Here is a 20,042-nt window from a genome sequence, read left to right as displayed (position 1 = left end):
TTCTGACCATCGTTGTGAATGTCTTGATTGAGTAAGTGCACCATTGATTGGGAAACTACTCTCCCGTTGTTCAAACCAGGTATTTTTTGGTTTTAGTTTTTGTGGATGACTTATAGAAACTTTTTATTTTGAGAATAACTTTAGATTTACAAAAGAGTTGCCGTAATAGTACAGAGAATTCCTTTATCCAGCTAGTTGTTTACCTGCTACCCCTAATATGAACACCTTGTGTAACCATAAAAAATGATCCAGCCCAGGAACATAATATTGGTGCAATACTGTTGAATAATGTGCAGACCTCATTTGAAATTCACCGGTTTTCCTCTCATGTCCGTTCTCTGTTCTGTAATCCAATCCAGGATCCCAGGTGGCATTTAATTGTCTCTTGAGTCTCCTCCCAAACAAGTTTGGGGTAGTTCAAGTTTGGGAGAGTTCCTCCATCCTCTGTGACCATTTTGTTCTTCATGACTGTTATTCTTTTGAAGCGTACTGGCCAGTTACTGTGTAGAATGTCCCTCAGTTTGGATTTGTCTGGTGTTTTCTTATGATTGGGTTGAGGTTATGAATTTTTCACATATTCATGGCAATGATGTGCCCCTTCATGGCCATGGAATCAAGAAGTACCTGATACTGATATGTCTGATTACTGACGATATTAACTTTCATCTCTGACTTTGAAATTCTCTTGGAATGTCATCTTAGGAGAGATTCCAGAAATGGATTCCTGGCTCAGAGGGTGTCATGCTAGCTTCTTCTCTTTGCTGGGTTTCTCAGTGGCAAGTGGAATGAGGGAACAATTAAAGACTTGTGAGATGCTGCCAGCCTAAAGATACCATCAGGACCCAGGTTGGGGAGATCTTTGCAAGAGTTAGGAAAAAATATATCCCTCAGTTTGTTTCTTTAAACCTTGTAAAAGTAAAGCATCTACATAACATGTGGCCTCTAGTTGGTGAACCGCTGGCTTTGTACATCAGTTGACACGTATCTTACCCCTGGATGAACGCATTGCTAGAACCACCTAGCAGTGCAAAGTGTCAGGACTGGAATCTCTGCTTGCACACTGAACCATGTCCTGGGCGTTTGAGAGTTTATCCTAGAGGATGGGATATATATAGGTGCTCAGGCTCCTGGCTTCTGAGCTAGCTGCATGGATGGGTTTTCATAAAGCACCACACTCTCACCACTGCTTGTTAACCATATACAGCTATTGCTGTATCTAACCCTCAAAGCCCCCAGGTATTGGTTTGTATTGTCACAGCTGCTTCTTGCAGCTGGGTTGCCCCTTCCTCTCTCCTTCTTGAAACAAGAGCCAGAAAAAACAACCAGAGTAACTCCCATGGGCAAGAAGGAACAGGGACATTCTAAGACAGCAGCGTAGACGTGGCCTGTCCGCCTTCCTTTCTTTGTCCCACTCCTCCCCTGAACCCCCAGCCCCCAAAGTGCTGCACCCATGCTGTTCAGCCCAAAGCCCCCTCGACTGCCCCACTCCACCCAAGCCTACTCACTTTAGTGCTCTGTGCTCCCAAAGCCACTCATTTCCCCTCCCCTTGTCTCTGTCAGACTCCTTTTCCCTTAGTCTTTGATGAAAATGAACCCTGCATAACCCACATTAATGGTAATAAGATTTTTTTCAATATACAAAAGATATAATGAAATTATTTTTACATTCTGTTCTTCATAAAAATCTTCAAGATGAATGGAGAGAGTAGTGTGGAAACATATTCATTCCCATATGTAAGATAGATAGCCTGTTTTAGAGTTGGTCTCAGTGCCTGGCCATATTGCAAGCATGCGGTGCGTGTGAACTCCTGCAGTCCTCACAACAGCTCTACGAGGGCAGTAGTATTATCTCCCTCTTACATCAAAAGAATCTGAGGCACAGAGAAGTTAAGTAATGTGCTCAGGGTCACCCAGCTAGGGAAAGACAGAGCTGAGATTTAAACCCAGGCAGTTGATCTGGTTCCAGAACCTATCCCCTTAGCCCCAGCTTTATGCCGCACCATCATTAAAATGTAAATGACTGAAAGCAACAGAATTATCCTCCCAAGGGTGTTTGCATATAAAACCAGTGAACTCTGGTAAATGTTTCATGAAGAGTTGGGAATGAGTGAGAGAGAGAGAGATTGACTTTAAAAGGAGATTCTTCCCCTGTGTTGCTGGCAAACTTACTTAAGTTTGGCTCAAGAGGGGACCCTGCTCCCACGCTTCCCAATGGCAGCCGGGGGACCCAGAGGACAGAGGGGAGCAAGCAGTTCCCTCTGCAGAAGGTAGTACTGCCAGCCTTAGTTTTTGGAGTCCTGATGTCCTAGCAGAGTTTAAGTTCATTATCCAAATAGAAGAGACTTAAGAAGAAAAAGAGCTTAATCTAAAGTATCGTCAGCAATGTGGACAGTGAGTCAGGGATTCATGGGCCCGATGGCTGGAAGCCCAGAATTCCAGGCTTTGGACCCTGCTACCGGGGGGACTTTCAGGTCCAGGAGGGACACAGAAGGAGGTGAGGCAGCTGTACCCTCCCCCACCCCCTCTTCCTCCCTTGGCATTGGCTGCAGCAGTAAGGAATCTCCTCTGCTGTGTCCCCTGGGGCCTCCAGGCAGTTCCTCCTGTCCTCCCTGGCCTCACCACCTCTGTACTTCTCACATGTCTTCAGAAGCTCAGCAGAGCCTGACCTGGGGATCCGACCTCAAGTTTCTGAGACCGCTGGACCTTAAGTCTTCTCTCAGCCCCTAATTCTTTCTGCAAACACACTGTTTTGTGGGAGTCCAACACAGACAGCAAACGGGAGCGTGGGTGGCTGCTCTGTTGATTGGGAACGAGGACCAGCAGCTCAGCCCAGTCTTCTTGCTGCCCCTGCACTTCCCTGACTCCTGAGGACCCTCCTGGAGCCCTCGGGCAACAGTTCTTAGCCCAGGTCCCTAAACTTGCTAAAGCAATATGAAAATAGCTGTGTCTTGGCTTTTGGAGGGCAAGACTCCTAATTCTAGGATTGTCTACTGATCTTCCACAAATCCACGGAATATAATCTGAAAACCACTGATCAGTGCCAGAGGTTTCCTACCCAGGTATGGGACCAGAGTCAGCTCTGGGACTTTTGCAAACTACAGATGCCCAAGCCTCACTCTTGAAGATTCTGATTCAGCAGGTCTGGGCCTCTGGATTTTTGCCAGCTCTGCATGCAGCTTCAATGCTCTGCCGATTGACTATTGCCTTGAGCATCTTCCAAATGGAAAGCCCCAATTCTGGCAAGCCCACACCAACCCCAGCCCCCAGCCACTCCCTGGGCAGAATCTACAGTCCAGGGGCTTAGACATTGGACCTTCTGTACTTCTTTGTCTTCTCATCCTGAGGGGCAGGGTATTTAACAGCTAAATGTGCAGACTCTGAACTCTGACAGACTGTCCGAGGTGAAACCCTGACCCCACCTCTGATTATGGGTTGTCATGAAGGTTAAGAAGACATCGTGCATATAAGTCACCACAGTGATGGCACAGCACAGAATCTGTAAAGGGAGCTCTTAGTTCACTAGGGGTCCCAACTCTTCGCTTTACTAACTTAGCCTTTTTGACTCTTAGTTTCCTCAATTGCCAGGTGGATGTCATCCCCACATTTACCAGCCTTTCCATGATTGTTCCTTGAAATCTTAGCTATGAAAATGCTCTCTACTTTATACATGATTATACAGATGTAGTCAAGTCTGACTGCAAACAGCTCCAACGGTTCTCCATATTGTTCAGTTAGTATCAGGCAGGTTTCATTCAGCTCTGTTTGTGGACATAACATTTTCATATCATTTGTTAATTTATTTAGTGCAGTCATCCGTATCTTTGACAGGTGAGCAGGAACCAGTTGGCAATAATGGCCATGCAAGCCTTCAAAATTACCTAGCAGTAAAGAATGCGCCTGCAGTGCAGGAGATGGGGAGACATGGGTTCGATCCCTGGGTTGGAAGATCCCCTGGAGGAAGAAATGGTAACCCACTCCAGTAATCTTTCCCAGAAGACCCATGGGCAGAGGAGCCTGGTGGGCTACAGTCTATGGGGTTGCAAAAGAGCAAACGTGATTGAACAACTAAACAACAACAACGAAGCTATAGACTGACAAAAATAAGCTTTCAAGGGCAGGTTGATAGAGCGGGGAGACCTTGCAAGCAGGACGTCTACTCCTCTTTCCCACCCCATTCATCCCAACTCTAGCCCTTCCAGAGCTGGTGGTCTTACCCAGCTGGGCATCAGCTAAACAGCCATAGACTTGTTTCTTCACATGACAGTCGTTGTCACCTGCTGTGTATTGGGCACCACGCATGATGAGACTGTTTCTCTCCCCAGGTGAACAAAGCCCTGAAGCAGAAGTCAGACATCGAGCACTATCGGAACAAGCTGCGCCTCAAAGCCAAGAGGAAGGGTTACTATGACTTCCCCCCGGTGGAGGCTAGCAAGGCTCAGACAGAAAGGAAAAAGATGTATGAAAAAGCACCAAAGGAAATTGAGCACGTCTTGGATCCAGACCCAGAACTGTGTGCCCCATTCACCGAGGCTAAAAACAGGTGCAGTTCTTAAGGGATTCTCCGGGGGTCGCTGTATCATTGGTGGGATGAGGGTAGGGGGTACCTTGGGCAGTACCGTCCAGGTCTCTGGTTCTATTTGTCACCTGAGGACTCTCATCTTTGCAGGCTGCTGGTCTGGGCCGCACTGGTCTCTACAAGCAGGAGTTCCACAATGAGTCTGGAAGAGAATAAAATTAAAACCACTGAAAAACAACACTTATGCAAACAACCGTAATTGTCCCTTAGCTTTTAATGATGTTTTCAAACCTGTAGCTGTTTCAGAGCTGGGTTCACATGTAATTATCACCCACCTGGTTATGCAACTTCCAGAACAAGGGACAGTGTATTCATCAATGATTTTAGTGTCTCTTGCATAAGAAAAACAGAATCCATGCCTCACCTTTTTATTCAGCTTCAATCAATACTTACTGCACAGCTACTCCAATCTCCTTGCTGGGTTCCTGTCTTTAATTCATAGACTTGTCCATTTGACATTTATTGTCTCCTACTCTGTATTGGGCACCAGGCATGATGCTGAATACTGTCAAGGTCATGGGTTCATTCATTCAATATTTTATGGTGGGCCGAACAGCCCAGTCTCTGCTTTTATGGAACTTAAGCCCTAATGGGAGAGAAAGACGAACCCAAGAGTTTCTTGCTCACAAGTGCGATGGATGTTTGAAATGTGAGATGCTCAGCTTAAAAGGCAGGCCTGCCCTAGCAAGGGAGGGATAGGCCTGGTAGTTGAAATTGACAACCTTCAACCTGGTGGTTAAACTTTGCTTCTAACTCAGCAGGGAGTGGCTTCACCTACTAGGAAAAGGGGTGTGTGTGTGTATTAGTCACTCAGTCAGGTCTGATTCTATGGACTGTAGCTGCCAAACTCCTCTGTCCATGGAATTCTCCAGGCAAGAACACTGGAGTGGGTTGCGATTCCCTTTTTCAGGGGGATCTTCCAATCCAGAGATTCAACCCCGATCTCCTACACATTGCAGGCAGTTTCTTTACCCTCTGAGGGTAAAGGGGTAAATGTCAGCAAAGTGCAATACACCCACTTCTCTTCTTTGCCTTCCCCTCTGAGGCACTTCCCCCAGAAGCATTTTCATGACTTGAGACCAACTCTTCCAAATACACGTTCTCCTTGGCAGCTGCCCCTTGACTCAGAGCTGCCAGTGCTCCAACCCAAACCATGGCCTTCACAGACACAGCCTCTAGAGAGGTCCCTGGGGAGGACAGGATGGTTCCTGGACTGAGTAGGTATTTATTAAAAGCCAAAATGACTATGTGATGGGCTTAGATGGAAGCCACATAGTCCAGCTGGGAGTGGGGACTAAATTTTATGAATGGAACCTGCATGATTTATTTTTAAAATGAAAAGAGGGGATTCTAAGCCAGTGCTTCATTTTCCAGGCTTCTTATTAGTCTTGGTGGGGACGACAAGCTGTTGGTGTAAAATCACACTGTGATGGGAACACAGTGCACGTACCCCATGTTGATAACTGTGGAAAAAAGGGAGGGACATCTGTGGATTTTATTGGGAGGCTGGGGGCGTCTTTGCCTTTTACTTCACACTTTGGGACTTTTTACTTCAGGGGTCTTTTATAGACTGGAGTGGGGATTTATTTTTTCTTGGGTTTCCTGCTGATATTTGGAAACTGAATCAAAAATCATGTACAAGTATGTGAAACTTAGCTTGGAAATTATTTGAGAGTTAAATACAATTTTCAGTGAAGACATTTGATAAGGAGAATGAACAAAACATTTTTCTGGAGAGGTGCATCTCCACTGCCTAACAAAAGGCCAGGCCAGTTTCCTAAGGCCTTTTGCTAGCCTGCTGATGCTGGGAATATACAGGCAATTCTTAGTAAATGTCTGTTGAAGAAAGGATTTAATTTTAAAAATGTGATCAGTTAAGGGAAAATTAGAGATAACCACAAATCAGGTGGGGTGGGGGTAGAAAGGGAGATGAGATCAGCAAGAGATGGGGATGAGAAGAGAAAGATTAATGTCAAGAAAGAGACTTAGTAAGCTCTTGGACGCTATTCTTCTTTTCAAACATATTTATTTGGTTACACTGGGTCTTAGTTGCTGCATGAGGGATCTTTAGTTGACACCTGCAAATGCTTAGTTGCGCATGTGGGATCTAGTTCCCTGACCAGGGATTGAACCCAGGCCCCCTGCATTGGGAGCACAGAGTCATAGCCTCTGGACCACCAGGGAAGTCCCTCAAGCACTCTTCTTGTCACACTCTGCTGTTGACTCCCTGCACTGTCCACTGCTGCCCGTTGTATGTCACCTGTTATCACAGGTGAGACATACCTGTTAGTTACCATTCACAGTTCAGCTCTCTAGAGGGTCTGCTCTCAGTGACCAGCCCCTGTAAGGCACGAGTAAGGAACCCATTCTCTAGGCCAGAGATAGCGTCAATAACCAGCATCTTACCCTGAGAGCTAAATAAATCAAATCAAAATTTAGATTCCAAATGTTGACTCATCCTGATCCCCTTTCAAAGAGTTTTCACAGCTTTTTTTAAGTCAGAGCACACCCCCATTTTTATGTTATAAACTCTTCAAGTCTTCAGAGATACAAAGTACATAATATAACTGAGGCAGGTGCTATCAGAGGCCCCCTGTATGTCCCCTCAGCCCCCTATAGGCCAGCAGCATCCTTCTTACCGTGAACATCTGTGACTGATATGAGCTCCCCCAGCAGAAGTGTCGGGTAGTTAACGTGCTCTGGAGCAGCTGCAGTCCGTGACAGTTGGGGACGGATAGATAAACACCCCTGGCAAGAGAACTCGACACTGTTGTAATAACCACATTTTCTGCTTTCTGTATTTGATGATTTGACATCTGGGGTCTGGCCCCTGGAGAAACTGCCCCTCCCTGGGCTGGGTCGCCAGTTCCTAGGGACAGTAATTCTCATGTGTAAATGCACCTGTCACACACAAACCAAACAAACGAGGACTCAGACTCCAGCTGCCTCCTGCACACAGGGGCTCTGCACTCTGGCCCCTAATCTCCTGTGCAAATCACCCCTTTCCAGTTCTTTCCCATGAAAGCTACAGTAAAAGCTCCTGCCCACATTCTCCTTGCACTCCCCCTGCCTTGTGACTGACCCTGGTGCTTCCTGTGACCCTGGTGCTGACCCTGGTGCTTCCCTTCTATAGTGCAGTATGCCCCTTCCTCTTGGGATCTGTGAGTATACAAGTTGTCTCTTCAATGGCAGTCATCCCCCGATCTGCTGCGTTTACCATACCTGAATAACAATGAAACCTACATTTAAGAATAATGATCTCCCACACTTCTCCAGTAAGTTTGAGCCCCAGATGCCCAAGACATTGACCTGCTCTAGACCGTATTCTTTATTGGCCCCTTCCCTTCCCTCTCTCATTTTCCCACTTCTCAACTTGTGCTTCCTGGAACCCTCTCCCAAATAAACCACTTCTACTCAGATTACCACAGAGCTTACTTCTGGAGGAACCCAAGCTAAGGCAATAACCTGTAAAGACAGAGTTACTCTAGTAGAAGCAGGACCTCCTCCCCCTTCTCTTCCCCTTCCCCTCCTCTTCCTCCTCCTCCTTCTAATCCATCTTTATGGAACCCTAGGCCTCCACAGAATACGGTGTTCAGGAACTACTTTCTTAAACTATAGTGGTTGATCCCAACCTCCTAAAAAATCCAAATGAAATGCATCATCCTCCTCCCAACAATATTTTCAGAGGTTAAAAAACTTATACCTCGATTTTGCAAGTTTTAAAATTTGTTAACTTTGAAAGAATATAGGAAAATACCAATAGGAAATGATATACCTAATGGAACTCTATTTGATTAAAATAAGTAATTTCTCTACCCAAAAGCTCAGTTTATTTTAAAGTAGTTGCAGGCACACATAGGTAGTCTGATTAATTGAGATTCATGTTAAACAGCAGCCTTTAAGCTGTATATAATGGAGCAGTGTGTTTGATGGAAAAGGAGACTGGAGGGTATGCCAGTGTCTAAGCGCACACCCACGTTCAAGGTTCTCGAAAGGGCTTATACAATCTCACTATTGTATTTCTAATACTTCCAAAATAACCTACTTAAATGTCAATTGCTAATCCTAGTATTTACTCTTCTACCACCGTTATTAGTAAATCTTTTCTAAATGGGTTAATTGGCAATCTCAGGACAGTTATGGAGTCTGCTTTTTCAAAGAATGATTTGTAATTGGGTCAAGGGAAAGAATTCTTTGGGGTCTTCCTTAAAGTATGAGTCACTCAGAACAGATTCTGTTTCACAAGACTGTGCTCCTTTCCTAGAGGACACCTCTATTTGCAGATAACTATAGGGCACAGTTTATAACATTAGGTGGGAAGCTCGTATATTAGTCAGGATTCTTTTGGTTGCAAATAATGGAAAACCAGCACAAACTGGCTCAATAAAGGGGAAATTTTACCACTGAACAGGCCAAGGCTTCAAGCACGGCTAGATCCAAGAGGTCATACAATGACTTCCGTGTTTATCTTGTTTCTTCACTTTTTGCTGGCTCCTTTTCAGGCAGGCTCTTACCTCATAGTGGCAAACTGGCTCCCAGCAACTCTAGGCTTACATCCTATCTTCTTAGAAACCTCAATGCCAAGAGAAAGCCTCTTTCCTGATTGCTGTAGCAAAAGCCTTGAGACTTAGTTGCACTTGACCAACTCATGTGCCCCCTCTGACCAGTTCTTATGGCCATGGGGTTGTGATGCTATGATTGTCCGGCCTGTGTCACATGCCTATCCCTGGAGAAAAGCTGGCCATCATAGTGCCCTTAGCTAAAGAGGCTTGTCCTGGTGCCAGATGAGCAGAGACCACAGAGGCTCTCTAAACAGGTGTAAGCTCCTCTTGGTGAGAGAGTCAGTCTAATAGTGTATGTTTTATCCCCTAGATTAATTGCAAGGGTAGGGTCTTGCCCTTGGGGTTCTGATGTCTGTTCTAGACTAGCAGTGTGTGAATGTCATGCTCTGACTAACTGGGTATGGGGTCATGAAAAAGGTATCTTTACCTCCCAGGTTTCTTCCATAGTCACTGACAATAACACAACCTCTTTACCTTGAACCCACAAATGGATAGAATCTTAGAACCAAGACACAAAATAGGGGAGTTCTCTGAAGGTAGACGCTCTGAAATGCAAATAATTTACAGAGAAAAACTTACTGTTGGATGAGAGGGAAGTAGCCAGTGATTTTCTCCTACTTTTGTGGGATAAACCCTGCAAGATCATATGGGATAAACCCTGCAAAATCATGTGGGATAAACTCTGCAAATTTTGCAGAATAAAACCCTGCAAAAAAGTCATCACTCTTGAGTTGCCTCCTGTGCAAAAAAGAAAAGCCCAGCGACAGCCCTCGCTGTTACTGGTTCTTTCCCCTCCTAAAAAAAAATTCCTCTAAGGACAAGTAGAAACAAAACAGTGATGACAAAAGGATGCATTTCCTAGGGTGAGCTGGGTAGAGCCTCTGAACCTGTGACCCTCAGTCCCTGGTCAGGGCGCTAGAAAATGCCTGCATGTAAAAATAATGGAATAAATAAACAAGCCAACAAACACACTCGTCATGGGCAAGTGATGGCACTGGCACTGATGGAAGCCTGGATTGTTCCAGAACTTTTCCACTGAGCAGGAGGAGGAAGGGCATGCGGAAAAGACTCTTAGCTACAAGGGGTTTGGGTATCCCTGTGTGTGTGTTTTTTTTACTTTATTTTTTAATTGAAGGATAATTGCTTTACAGAATTTTGTTGTTTTCTGCCAAATATCAGCATGAATTAGCCATAGGTATACATATGTCCCCTCTCTCTGGAACCTCCCGCCCATCTCCCTCCCTGTATTTTGCAGCCGTAATTCTCAACCACTCTGCCACCCTAACAGCTATGAGGGGCTGCATGCTCCTGGCAGTTACTGGGGCTCACTTGAGTAGTAATTTTCTAGAAGGAGGCACCCCTTTTTAGAAGAAGGCATGATTTTAAAAAGATGTCCAAAACTGATCAGTCCTGATGAGGCTAGACCATAACTGTAAACTAACTTTGAAATTAATTGAAGTGAACTTCCCAGGCCTGAAATGCTCTGTGTTCAGGTTGGTATGTGGCTGGCCTTGTTCAGGTGTCTACCGAAATGTCACCTCTCTAGAGAGGCCTTCCCTGACTACCCACCCGATCTAAAGTCACCCCACATCCTAGTCACTATCTGTCACCCTTATTATTTTGGGAATTACCAGGCACATTGTCTGTCTACCTCTTTAGAATGTAAGCTCAGCAAAGCAGAGCTGTGTCCGTCTCATTGTGGATCCTCATTCTCTTCCACCCTACCTGGTACATTTTAGCCACTCAGCAATGGATGGATGCATGGGCCCCAAATTGCCTTTCGGTTTATGGCTCCTTAGCCCAGAAGGGAATCCACTGTGATGAAGGTAGAAAAGAAAATCTATCGTCAGTCGTGTTTAAGAAGCTTATTATCCACAGTGTTTGTTGACACATCGTGGAATCCTGCATGTGAAATTAGAAAGGTGAAAAGGAATAGGAGGCTGCTAAGTCAACAAAGCCAACAAAAGCAAGTTTGTTCTTCCAGCGTTCACTGTCCTAGAGGGTCAAGGCAGAGTCCCTGGCCTTGCAGTCAGCAGAATTTTAGATGAGGTTGCAGTGATACAATTGATTAGAGTTACCTAGTTTCCATATAGAAGGGCACTTACAATTCAGCCAAATGGTTACAGCATCTGGGTGGGGGGTCGGGGGATCTTTATTCCACTCTTTCTATAGTTCCTGATGGCCAGGGAACAAATACCATCAATTCTGAGATTCGCGAGGCAAATCCAAAGCCTTCATTGGTTGCCTGTAGTTTGGATCAGTGGAGAATTCCATCTGTCAGGGTATTTGCTGCATCATAACAGTTGTTGAATTTTCTTCAGGCAACAGATGAAGAACTCTGTCTACCGGAGCCGGCAATCTCTGAACAGCCCGAGTCCAGGGGAAACAGAGATGGACCTTCTGGTAACTCGGGAGCGACCCCGGCGTGGGATACGTAACAGTGGATACGATGTAAGTGTCTGGTGGGCAGAGGTGAATGCAAGCTTTGCTTTTTCCTGAATGCAAAGGGGATAGAGCATTCTGTCATATTTCAGTTTATTGAATATTAGTAGAATTTAAAAATACACTAAAATGTTTTCTATTTTATTACTCCTTATTTCCTCTTTTGCAAAGTAAGACTAATTGGAATGTATCAGAGTAACAAATTATTGTACAAAGAATCTCAAGGTCTAAATTCAACCATTTTATGAATAGTACTTTATTGACCTTAAGCTCAACAGCAATGCTAAATGTCCTTAATTTTTTCCCCTTTGTTCTTAGAAACTCAGTAGGAACCATGGCCGTGGGTTAGAATTCATTTGAACATAGGCGTCTTTTAATCCAGAGCACTGTTGAGAAGCTGGATTTGTTCCTGGTTTCATAACTCCTCAATATGCCATGGAAACAATGAGATTTCCCACAGAGCGATTTGGTGAATTCACATGATGAAGCACATGCTTATGTGCAGGGGTGCTCCAGGCTGCAAAAATGTGTCTAATCCCATCAAATTCCCCAGGTGATGACTTAACAGTTTGGTGCCTCCTATCAAACTGCTTACATCCTGTCATGTGTAGTTGTTCTCATGAGTTCACGTGAAAGATGCTATGCTAAGATGTTCAGTAGTGCTTTATTGTGTCCCAAGATTCAAATGGTCTCGAATATACTCTTAGGTTTTATGAAAATGTTTCTTTCCTTTTCTTGTAAAATGTTTCTCTAATTACAAATACAAAATTTTCTGTAACAAGAGTTATGATTCAAATATATCCAGATAAACTTTTGTTTTAATTGTGAGGTTGTAATTTGAAAATTACACTTGCTTTCTTAAACATGCGGTGCTAATTTGAAAGCAAGAAGATTTTTCCTCCTCGGAATTGGTCATTCTTTGCCACAAAGCTTAAAGTGGGATTTTTAGTTGGTCCAATTAAAACAGATACTATACCTAATTTGAATTTCTAATTACCTTCCTGACATTTAAACTTGATATCTGTGTTGGTGGTGATACCCTTATCTTTTATTTCTTTTTCATAGCTAAGAGTTAGGTGGTTTAATTTTGTAAAATTCCAGATGCTTTGGGCAAATCTCTTTTTTTTCTCCTCCAGATTAAAGTATTCAGTGTTAAATTTTCTCCTCATACAAATATTTCTTATGCCAAGCTTGGTCATCAATTTGATAATCAGCCTGTGGTTAAAAGTAGGGCATTTGAAATTTCCATTTAATCTCTCCCTACCAACAGTGAGTATTCTTCCTGGATGCTTGTAGGTTGGGAAACTTTTTCTTCTGCTCAGGAATATTCTGCTGATATGTGATAGCATTCTCAGTTTTTTTCAAGACTTGTATAAATAGATTTCTTGTATTGATGAGGTTCTAGACATAGACGTTTTCACAGTTTGAGGAAATAGGCTAGAACACTGTTAGTCTTGAAAAGAGAACACTGCAGGTGTTTTTGCCACTGTGCCAGGACTTGGAGTGTTCACTGGATACTTTCGGAATGTTGCATTAGAACAGTAGGAGAGAGAGGATTTTTTTAAAAGGAGGTTGCTTACTTCTCACAGTCATGTATAAATATTCCAATTACAGATTACTTTAAGGGAAGCCCACTTCATTTCAATAAATTTTTTAAAAATATGTGTTTCTTTGAAAAGTGTATGTGATCACAAAAACATATGCAAATACAGGTTTCCTTAAGAGATGAAGATCATCTGGGGAACAATTTGAAGAATTTGGACTGTTGATGCTAAGAATGAAATTGTTTCCTTTACTGCCTCCTGAACATTTTAATTACATGAGAGGTATTTGCTATAATTTCCTGACTGCCCACACTAGACCAGGCCCTATTCTAGTCTTTTTACATATATAATGTAATTGTATTTGCTGTCACCAGACAAGTAGTTATTCTCATTATGCCCATTGTACAGATGGGAAACTGAGGCTCCGGGCAGTTACATAATATGTTTACCCATGTCCAGATCCTGTCCCCTTAACTACCCCTTAATACAGCTTCCATGTGCCCCCACCATACTATATATCTGTCTTTACATAATGTATGCCCTATAATTCTGATCTCTCTAAGATGTCAGGTCTCACAAGAACTCTTGTATGGTGAACTCACACAAGCAAAAGGTGGACCTGAAGATAAAGCAGAAAAAGAAGGGTCATAGTTTTAAATAATGCACGTATTCATTTTCTGAATCTTGATTTTCCAAAAGTGCAAAAGCACTCCTGGCAAAAGAACCCAGTAGCTCAGCAGTGAACAGGTCATTCAGTTGGAGGCATGTCATGTGTCCTACTGGGCCTGGGCATCTTAAAGCCAGGCCAACATTTTCAAATCTTTTCTGCCAGATGAGGGAATGCCAGAAGGACCCACTCAACATGGGAGAAACAAAAGCACTGGAAGATTGATTTAAGTGTGAATTTTTCAAAGGTTGCCTGTGTCAGAGTCCCAAAGGAAATGCCTGCATGTAAAAATAAAGGAATAAATGAGCAAGCCAACAAACACACTCATCACGGGCAAACCTCAGCCCTGGGGCTGATGGCCACCTGCATTGTTGCAGAACTTTTTGCACTGAGCAGGAGGAATAGGAGCATGCAGAAAAGACTTAGCTACAAGGGGGTTGGGAACCCCTGTGTTTTACAGCAATGATTCTCATCCCTAACAGCTAAGCCGTGGTGTACACTCCTGGCAGTTACTGGGGCTCACTTGAGTAGTAATTTTCTAGGAGGAAGGCATCCCTTTTAGAAGAAGAAAGGATTTTAAAAAGATGTCCAAAACGGATCAGTCCTAATGAGGCCAGACTGTATCTTTAGACTAACTTTGACATGAATTGAAATGAATTCCTCACAGTGCATAAGTGGGTAAAAAAGATAATGTCAGCCTAATATTTCAAAATAAAAGTTACTATTTCAGGGATTTCCCTTGTGGTTCAGTGGTTAAAAATCTGCCTGGCAATGCAGGGGACATGGGTTCAATCCCTGGTCAGGGAACTGAGATCCCATGTGTTGCAGAGCAGCTAAGCGGCGTACCGCAGCTAGAGAATCCATGCACTGCAACGAAAAGATCCTGCATGCTGCAACTAAGGGCCTGACGCAGTTGTTTGGATGGCTTCCATTTGGAGGGGAATGCAATGTGATCTAGAAGGGCCCTAACTGCCTGAGATAGCTTAGAGGGAGTCTGGGGCCTTCTCAGTAAATGTGTAAATCCTGTTGTTAGTGGGAGGCTCTCCTGCTCTTACCATCTGGCATGAGAGTCAGAGACCAAGGTGAAGCACAAGGATGCCCTGGTATCACGTGATGTGCCCAGTGAAGGGTATAACCATCCACTGGTTTCACTGGGAAACGAATGGTTGGATTGGGGGATTCAGTCCTTTACCAGAAGCCTCCTGCTGTTGCCCTCGGAACCACGTACTCTGTGTCGGCCCTGCCCCCACCCCCATCACCTCCTAGGCATCCCACCTAGAACTGACTTACATAGGTCTCCTATCTCAGCCTTTCATTTCTTTCTCTTGCCTCTGCTGACTAGTTTAAGCTGTTAATAACCCTGGCTTGTGGAGAAGGCAATGGCACCCCACTCTAGTACTCTTGCCTGGAAAATCCCATGGATGGAGGAGCCTGGTAGGCTGCTGTCCATGGGGTCGCTAAGAGTCGGTCACGACTGAGTGACTTCACTTTCACTTTTCACTGTCATGCCTTGGAGAAGGAAATGGCAACCCACTCCAGTGTTCTTGCCTGAAGAATCCCAGGGATGGGGAGCCTGGTGGGCTGCCGTCTATGGGGTTGCACAGAGTCAGACACGACTGAAGTGACTTAGCAGCAGCAACCCTGGCTTGATATGTTATCTCATGTTAATGTATAGGACGTTGTGTTCTAATAGAGTCCTTTAATCCCAGGGAAATATCTGATGATGGGAAATCAGGCTCCCTGGTTGAAGCTGAGGCAGAGGGAGGTGTTTGGTGGTGAAGGGAGCCTTTCAGTGTCATCTAGACCTCTCCAGGCTGGTGGCTGCCCACAAAGAGACTTGTTAATCTACAGAAATGGAGGCCTCTTGGCATGTGGGGAACAGGAGGTGGTTTCTTGTTTGCAGGTTTGGGGGGGTGGCAGGTCAGGTTTCAGGATGGCCTAGTGGCCCTGCTTGGAGCCAGGCCTCCCCTGCTGGGCTTCCTTCCCATGCAGGTGGGTTCCCAGTGGGCAGGAGACAACTTTCCTTACTTAGTGAGCACTCAGGTGCCATCTGCCCGCCGGTTCTCTCTGGTCTCCCGTGCTCTGGATGCTGTCTGCTTCTGCTCTTGGCATCACCTACCCATCCTGCCTCTCCTGGGCTCTGAGACCTCTTAGCCTCTTGACCAGTGTGTGCATGTGTGCTAAGTCACGTCTGACTCTTTGTGACCCTAGGGACTATAGCTTGCGAGTCTCCTCTGTCCATGGATTCTCCAGGCAAGAATACTGGAGGGGGCTGCCATGTCCTCCTCCAGGGGATCTTCCCAACCGGGGATCTTCCCAGAGGCTGAACCCGCGTCTCATACATCTCCTGCACTGGCAGCTGCTTCCTGCAGGTCAGTGCACCCAGTACACTCTGGTGTGGACACCTTGAGGGAAGGAAAGAAGCAGGATTGGACAGAGTTAAAGGTCGAGATGTGGTATAGGACCTACAAGACCTCCCCACATAACTCACGCAACCCTAAAGAGTTGTGTTAAGTTTTCAAGAAGCATCTGGGTTCTTGGCCTCTAGTACTGACCAGTCCTTGTGTGTCCTTGGGTGAGGCATTTCACTTTAGCCAAGGACAGTTCCTAGTGAGAGAGTTGGCACTGCCTGTTCTCTCTAAGGCCAGGGGAGAGCAAGGGTAATACCCAGATGACAGCCAAGGGCTGGAGACGTGCCCATCAGCTCCGGAAGAAACCCTCGAGTCTGGAGAAGCACAGTGCCATCCACCCCATGCTGGTTCCTCTGAACTCTGGTCCTTGGCCCACGGGAGCCCTCGAATCCCTGTAGGATCCAAAGCTAGAGGACAAATGAGAGCCCCACGTCGGTACTTGCCACCCCTTCATTTCTTCCAGCAAACATTTCTCAAGGGGCACTGGATCCATTGCACCATATGTGCGTTTAACATCTGCCAGTTCCACAATATAGTCTCTGAAAGATAAAGGGAAAAAATATAAACATTGCAAAAAAAAGTTAGCTTTTGCCTATATTCTGTTCGTGTTGTGCATTATAGGTGACCTATTTCTTATTTCTATAAGATTGTACACACAGGCCATGCGTGTATACTATGTGGATGATGATGAATTTTCAAAGGTTTAACTACATGATTTTTACCTTCTCTGCTGGTATTAGCATCTGAGCCCCACATGTGATTCCACTGTACTACCTGTGTGAGGCTCTATGGAGAAGAGAAAGGTGGATTAACTAGTGCTTGCCCCAAGGTGCTTTTGGAGGCTAGTGGAGGGGACACACAGAGACATACGCAACATGTTGGAGTAGTGAACTTGGATGGGAACAGGAAGTCTTCCTGGAAGTCTGTTCCTGTCTGTCCCACTCACAGCTGCCCGAGGAATCCTTCTAAAATACATGCCCTTGTTTAAAATCCTCCAGTAGCTCCTCAGGGGGGCTTCCCTGAGGAAGCTCAACTGGTATAGAATCCACCTGCAATGCAGGAGCCTCTGGTTTGATTCCTGGGTTGAGAAGATCCCCTGGAGAAGGGATAGGCTACCCACTCCAGTATTTGTGGGCTCTCCTGGTGGCTCAGATGGTAAAAAAAATCTGCCTGAAATGCAGGAGCCCTGGGTTCGATCCCTGAGTTGTGAAGATCCCTTGGAGGAAGGCATGGCAACCCACTCCAGTTTTCTTGCCTGGAGAATCCCCATGGACAGAGGAATCTGGTGGGCTACAGTCCCTGGGGTTACAACGAGTTGGACATGAGTGAGCGACTAAGCACAGCACAGCACGGCTCCTCAGGGCTTGGGAAAAAGACTCAAACCCTATGGGGAGGGAGGTGGGAGGGGGTTCAGTGTAGGGAACACATGTACACCCATGGCTGATTCATGTCAATGTATGGCAAAAACGACTACAATATTGTAAAGTAATTAGGCTCTGATTAAAATGAATAAATTAAAAAAAAAAAAAAAAGACTCAAACCCTAAGCTTCCGGCTCAGGGCTCAGATGCTCTGGCTGGCCCTGACATGCCCTTCTGGCTGATGCTCACCACTCCTTAAGCTACCTGCTGGCTCCAGCGCTCCCCGCCCTCCCCAGACTTGCCCTGTGGTTTCACATCTCCACATCTTTGCCCGTGCTTCTCTCTCTGTCCAGAACATCCGTTCCCTCTGGCTTAAGTTGCTCAACCTCGGCTCTGTTGATCTAGGGGCTGGATAATTCTTTGTATGGAGGGAGGGCTGTCCTGTGCTTATAAGATGGTCAGCAGCATCTCTGGCCTCCATCCACCAGCTGCCAATAGCCCCTCCCACTTGTGACTGCCCCAAAATGCCTCCAGACACTGCCAAGTGTCCCTTGAGGGCAAGCCTGTTCCCAGTTAAGAACTGCCTATTCTTGGGACTTCCCTGGCTGTTTAGTGGTTAAGACTTTGCCTTCCAATGCAGAAGGTATGGGTTCCATCCCTGGTCAGGGAGCTAGGATCTCACATAAACCTAAGACAGAAGCAATATTGTAACAAGTCCAAAAAAGACTTTAAAAATGGTCCACATCAAGAAAAAAAAAAAATCTTCCAAAAAAAACAAAAACAAAAACCCTGCCTATTCAGGCAGTGCTTTCAGAACTCGGTTAAATGCCTCCTTGAGAATATTTTCCTCGACCCCGCATCTGGAGTCTGACTTAGTACCTGGGACTCACTTCATCAGATTCTTTATTCCTGTTCCTCCCAGGTGCATTTACTTGTATTACTCCCCAACCCCCCCCCCCCAAGGACATAAATCATGTTTTATTCATCCTGGAAGCCTCAGCACTCAGAATCTGAACCAGCGCATATCAAATGCAGTGTCTCTATTTGTTGAGCAAACGAACAAACAAGTGTCAACCGCAAGTGACTCTGGAGCTGAGATTTGAAAATATGGGGCAGATTTAGCTCAGTTCAGTTCAGTTCAGTCAGTTCAGTCGCTCAGTCGTGTCCGACTCTTTGCGACCCCATGAATCGCAACATGCCAGGCCTCCCTGTCCATCACCAACTCCCAGAGTTCACTCAGACTCACGTCCATCGAGTCAGTGATGCCATCCAGCCATCTCATCCTCTGTTGTCCCCTTCTCCTCCTGCCCCCAATCCCTCCCAGCATCACAGTCTTTTCCAATGAGTCAACTCTTTGCATCAGGTGGCCGAAGTACTGGAGTTTCAGCTTTAGCATCATTCCCTCCAAAGAAATCCCAGGGCTGATCTCCTTCACAATGGACTGGTTGGATCTCCTTGCAGTCCAAGGGACTCTCAAGAGTCTTCTCCAACACCACAGTTCAAACGCATCAATTCTTCGGTGCTCAGCCTTCTTCACAGTCCAACTCTCACATCCATACATGACCACAGGAAAAACCATGCCTTGACTAGACGGACCTTAGTCAGCAAAGAAATGTCTCTGCTTTTGAATATACTCTCTAGGTTGGTCATAACTTTTCTTCCAAGGAGTAAGCGTCTTTTAATTTCATGGCTGCAGTCACCATCTGCAGTGATTTTGGAGCCAAAGAAAATAAAGTCTGATACTGTTTCCACTGTTTCCCCATCTATTTCCCATGAAGTGATGGGACCAGATGCCATGATCTTCGTTTTCTGAATGTTGAGCTTTATAAGCCAGCTTTTTCACTCTCCTCTCTCACTTTCATCAAGAGGCTTTTTAGTTCCTCTTCACTTTCTGCCATAAGGGTGGTGTCATCTGCATATCTGAGGTTATTGATATTTCTCCTGGCAATCTTGATTCCAGCTTGTGCTTCTTCCAGCCCAGCGTTTCTCATGATGTACTCTGCATATAAGTTAAATAAGCAGGGTGACAATGTACAGCCTTGACGTACTCCTTTTCCTGTTTGGAACCGGTCTGTTGTTCCATGTCCAGTTCTAGCTGTTGCTTCCTGACTTGCATACAGATTTCTCAAGAGGCAGGTCAGGTGGTCTGGTATTACCATCTCTTTCAGAATTTTCCATAGTTTATTGTGATCCACACAGTCAAAGGCTTTGGCATAGTCAATAAAGCAGAAATAGATGTGTTTCTGGGACTCTGTTGCTTTTTCCATGATCCAGCGGATGTTGGCCATTTGATCTCTGGTTCCTCGGCCTTTTCTAAAACCAGCTTGAACATCAGGAAGTTCATGGTTCATGTATTGCTGAAGCCTGGCTTGGAGAATTTTGAGCATTACTTTACTAGCATGTGAGAAGAGTGCAATTGTGCGGTAGTTTGAGCATTCTTTGGCATTGCCTTTCTTTGGGATTGGAATGAAAACTGACCT

General features: G+C 45.2%; 1 protein-coding gene across 3 annotated transcripts in view; it reads left to right on the top strand.

Annotated features, from left to right (window-relative positions):
• The window catches only part of KIAA1549L (KIAA1549 like), a 308,458-nt gene that overhangs the window by 249,147 nt on the left and 39,269 nt on the right, over positions 1–20,042 (top strand). For all 3 annotated transcript variants that reach the window (XM_018059263.1, XM_018059262.1, XM_005690072.3), the window contains 2 exons: positions 4,323–4,540; positions 11,460–11,589. In XM_018059263.1, coding sequence (XP_017914752.1) covers positions 4,323–4,540; positions 11,460–11,589 — 348 coding nt within the window. The remainder of the gene's footprint in view (positions 1–4,322; positions 4,541–11,459; positions 11,590–20,042) is intronic.

The sequence above is a fragment of the Capra hircus genome, chromosome 15, assembly GCF_001704415.2.
Source record: "Capra hircus breed San Clemente chromosome 15, ASM170441v1, whole genome shotgun sequence".
NCBI classification, from domain to species: domain Eukaryota; kingdom Metazoa; phylum Chordata; class Mammalia; order Artiodactyla; family Bovidae; genus Capra; species Capra hircus.
Note: the sequence above shows the minus strand (reverse complement) of the source record. Positions and strands in the feature narration are given on the sequence as shown.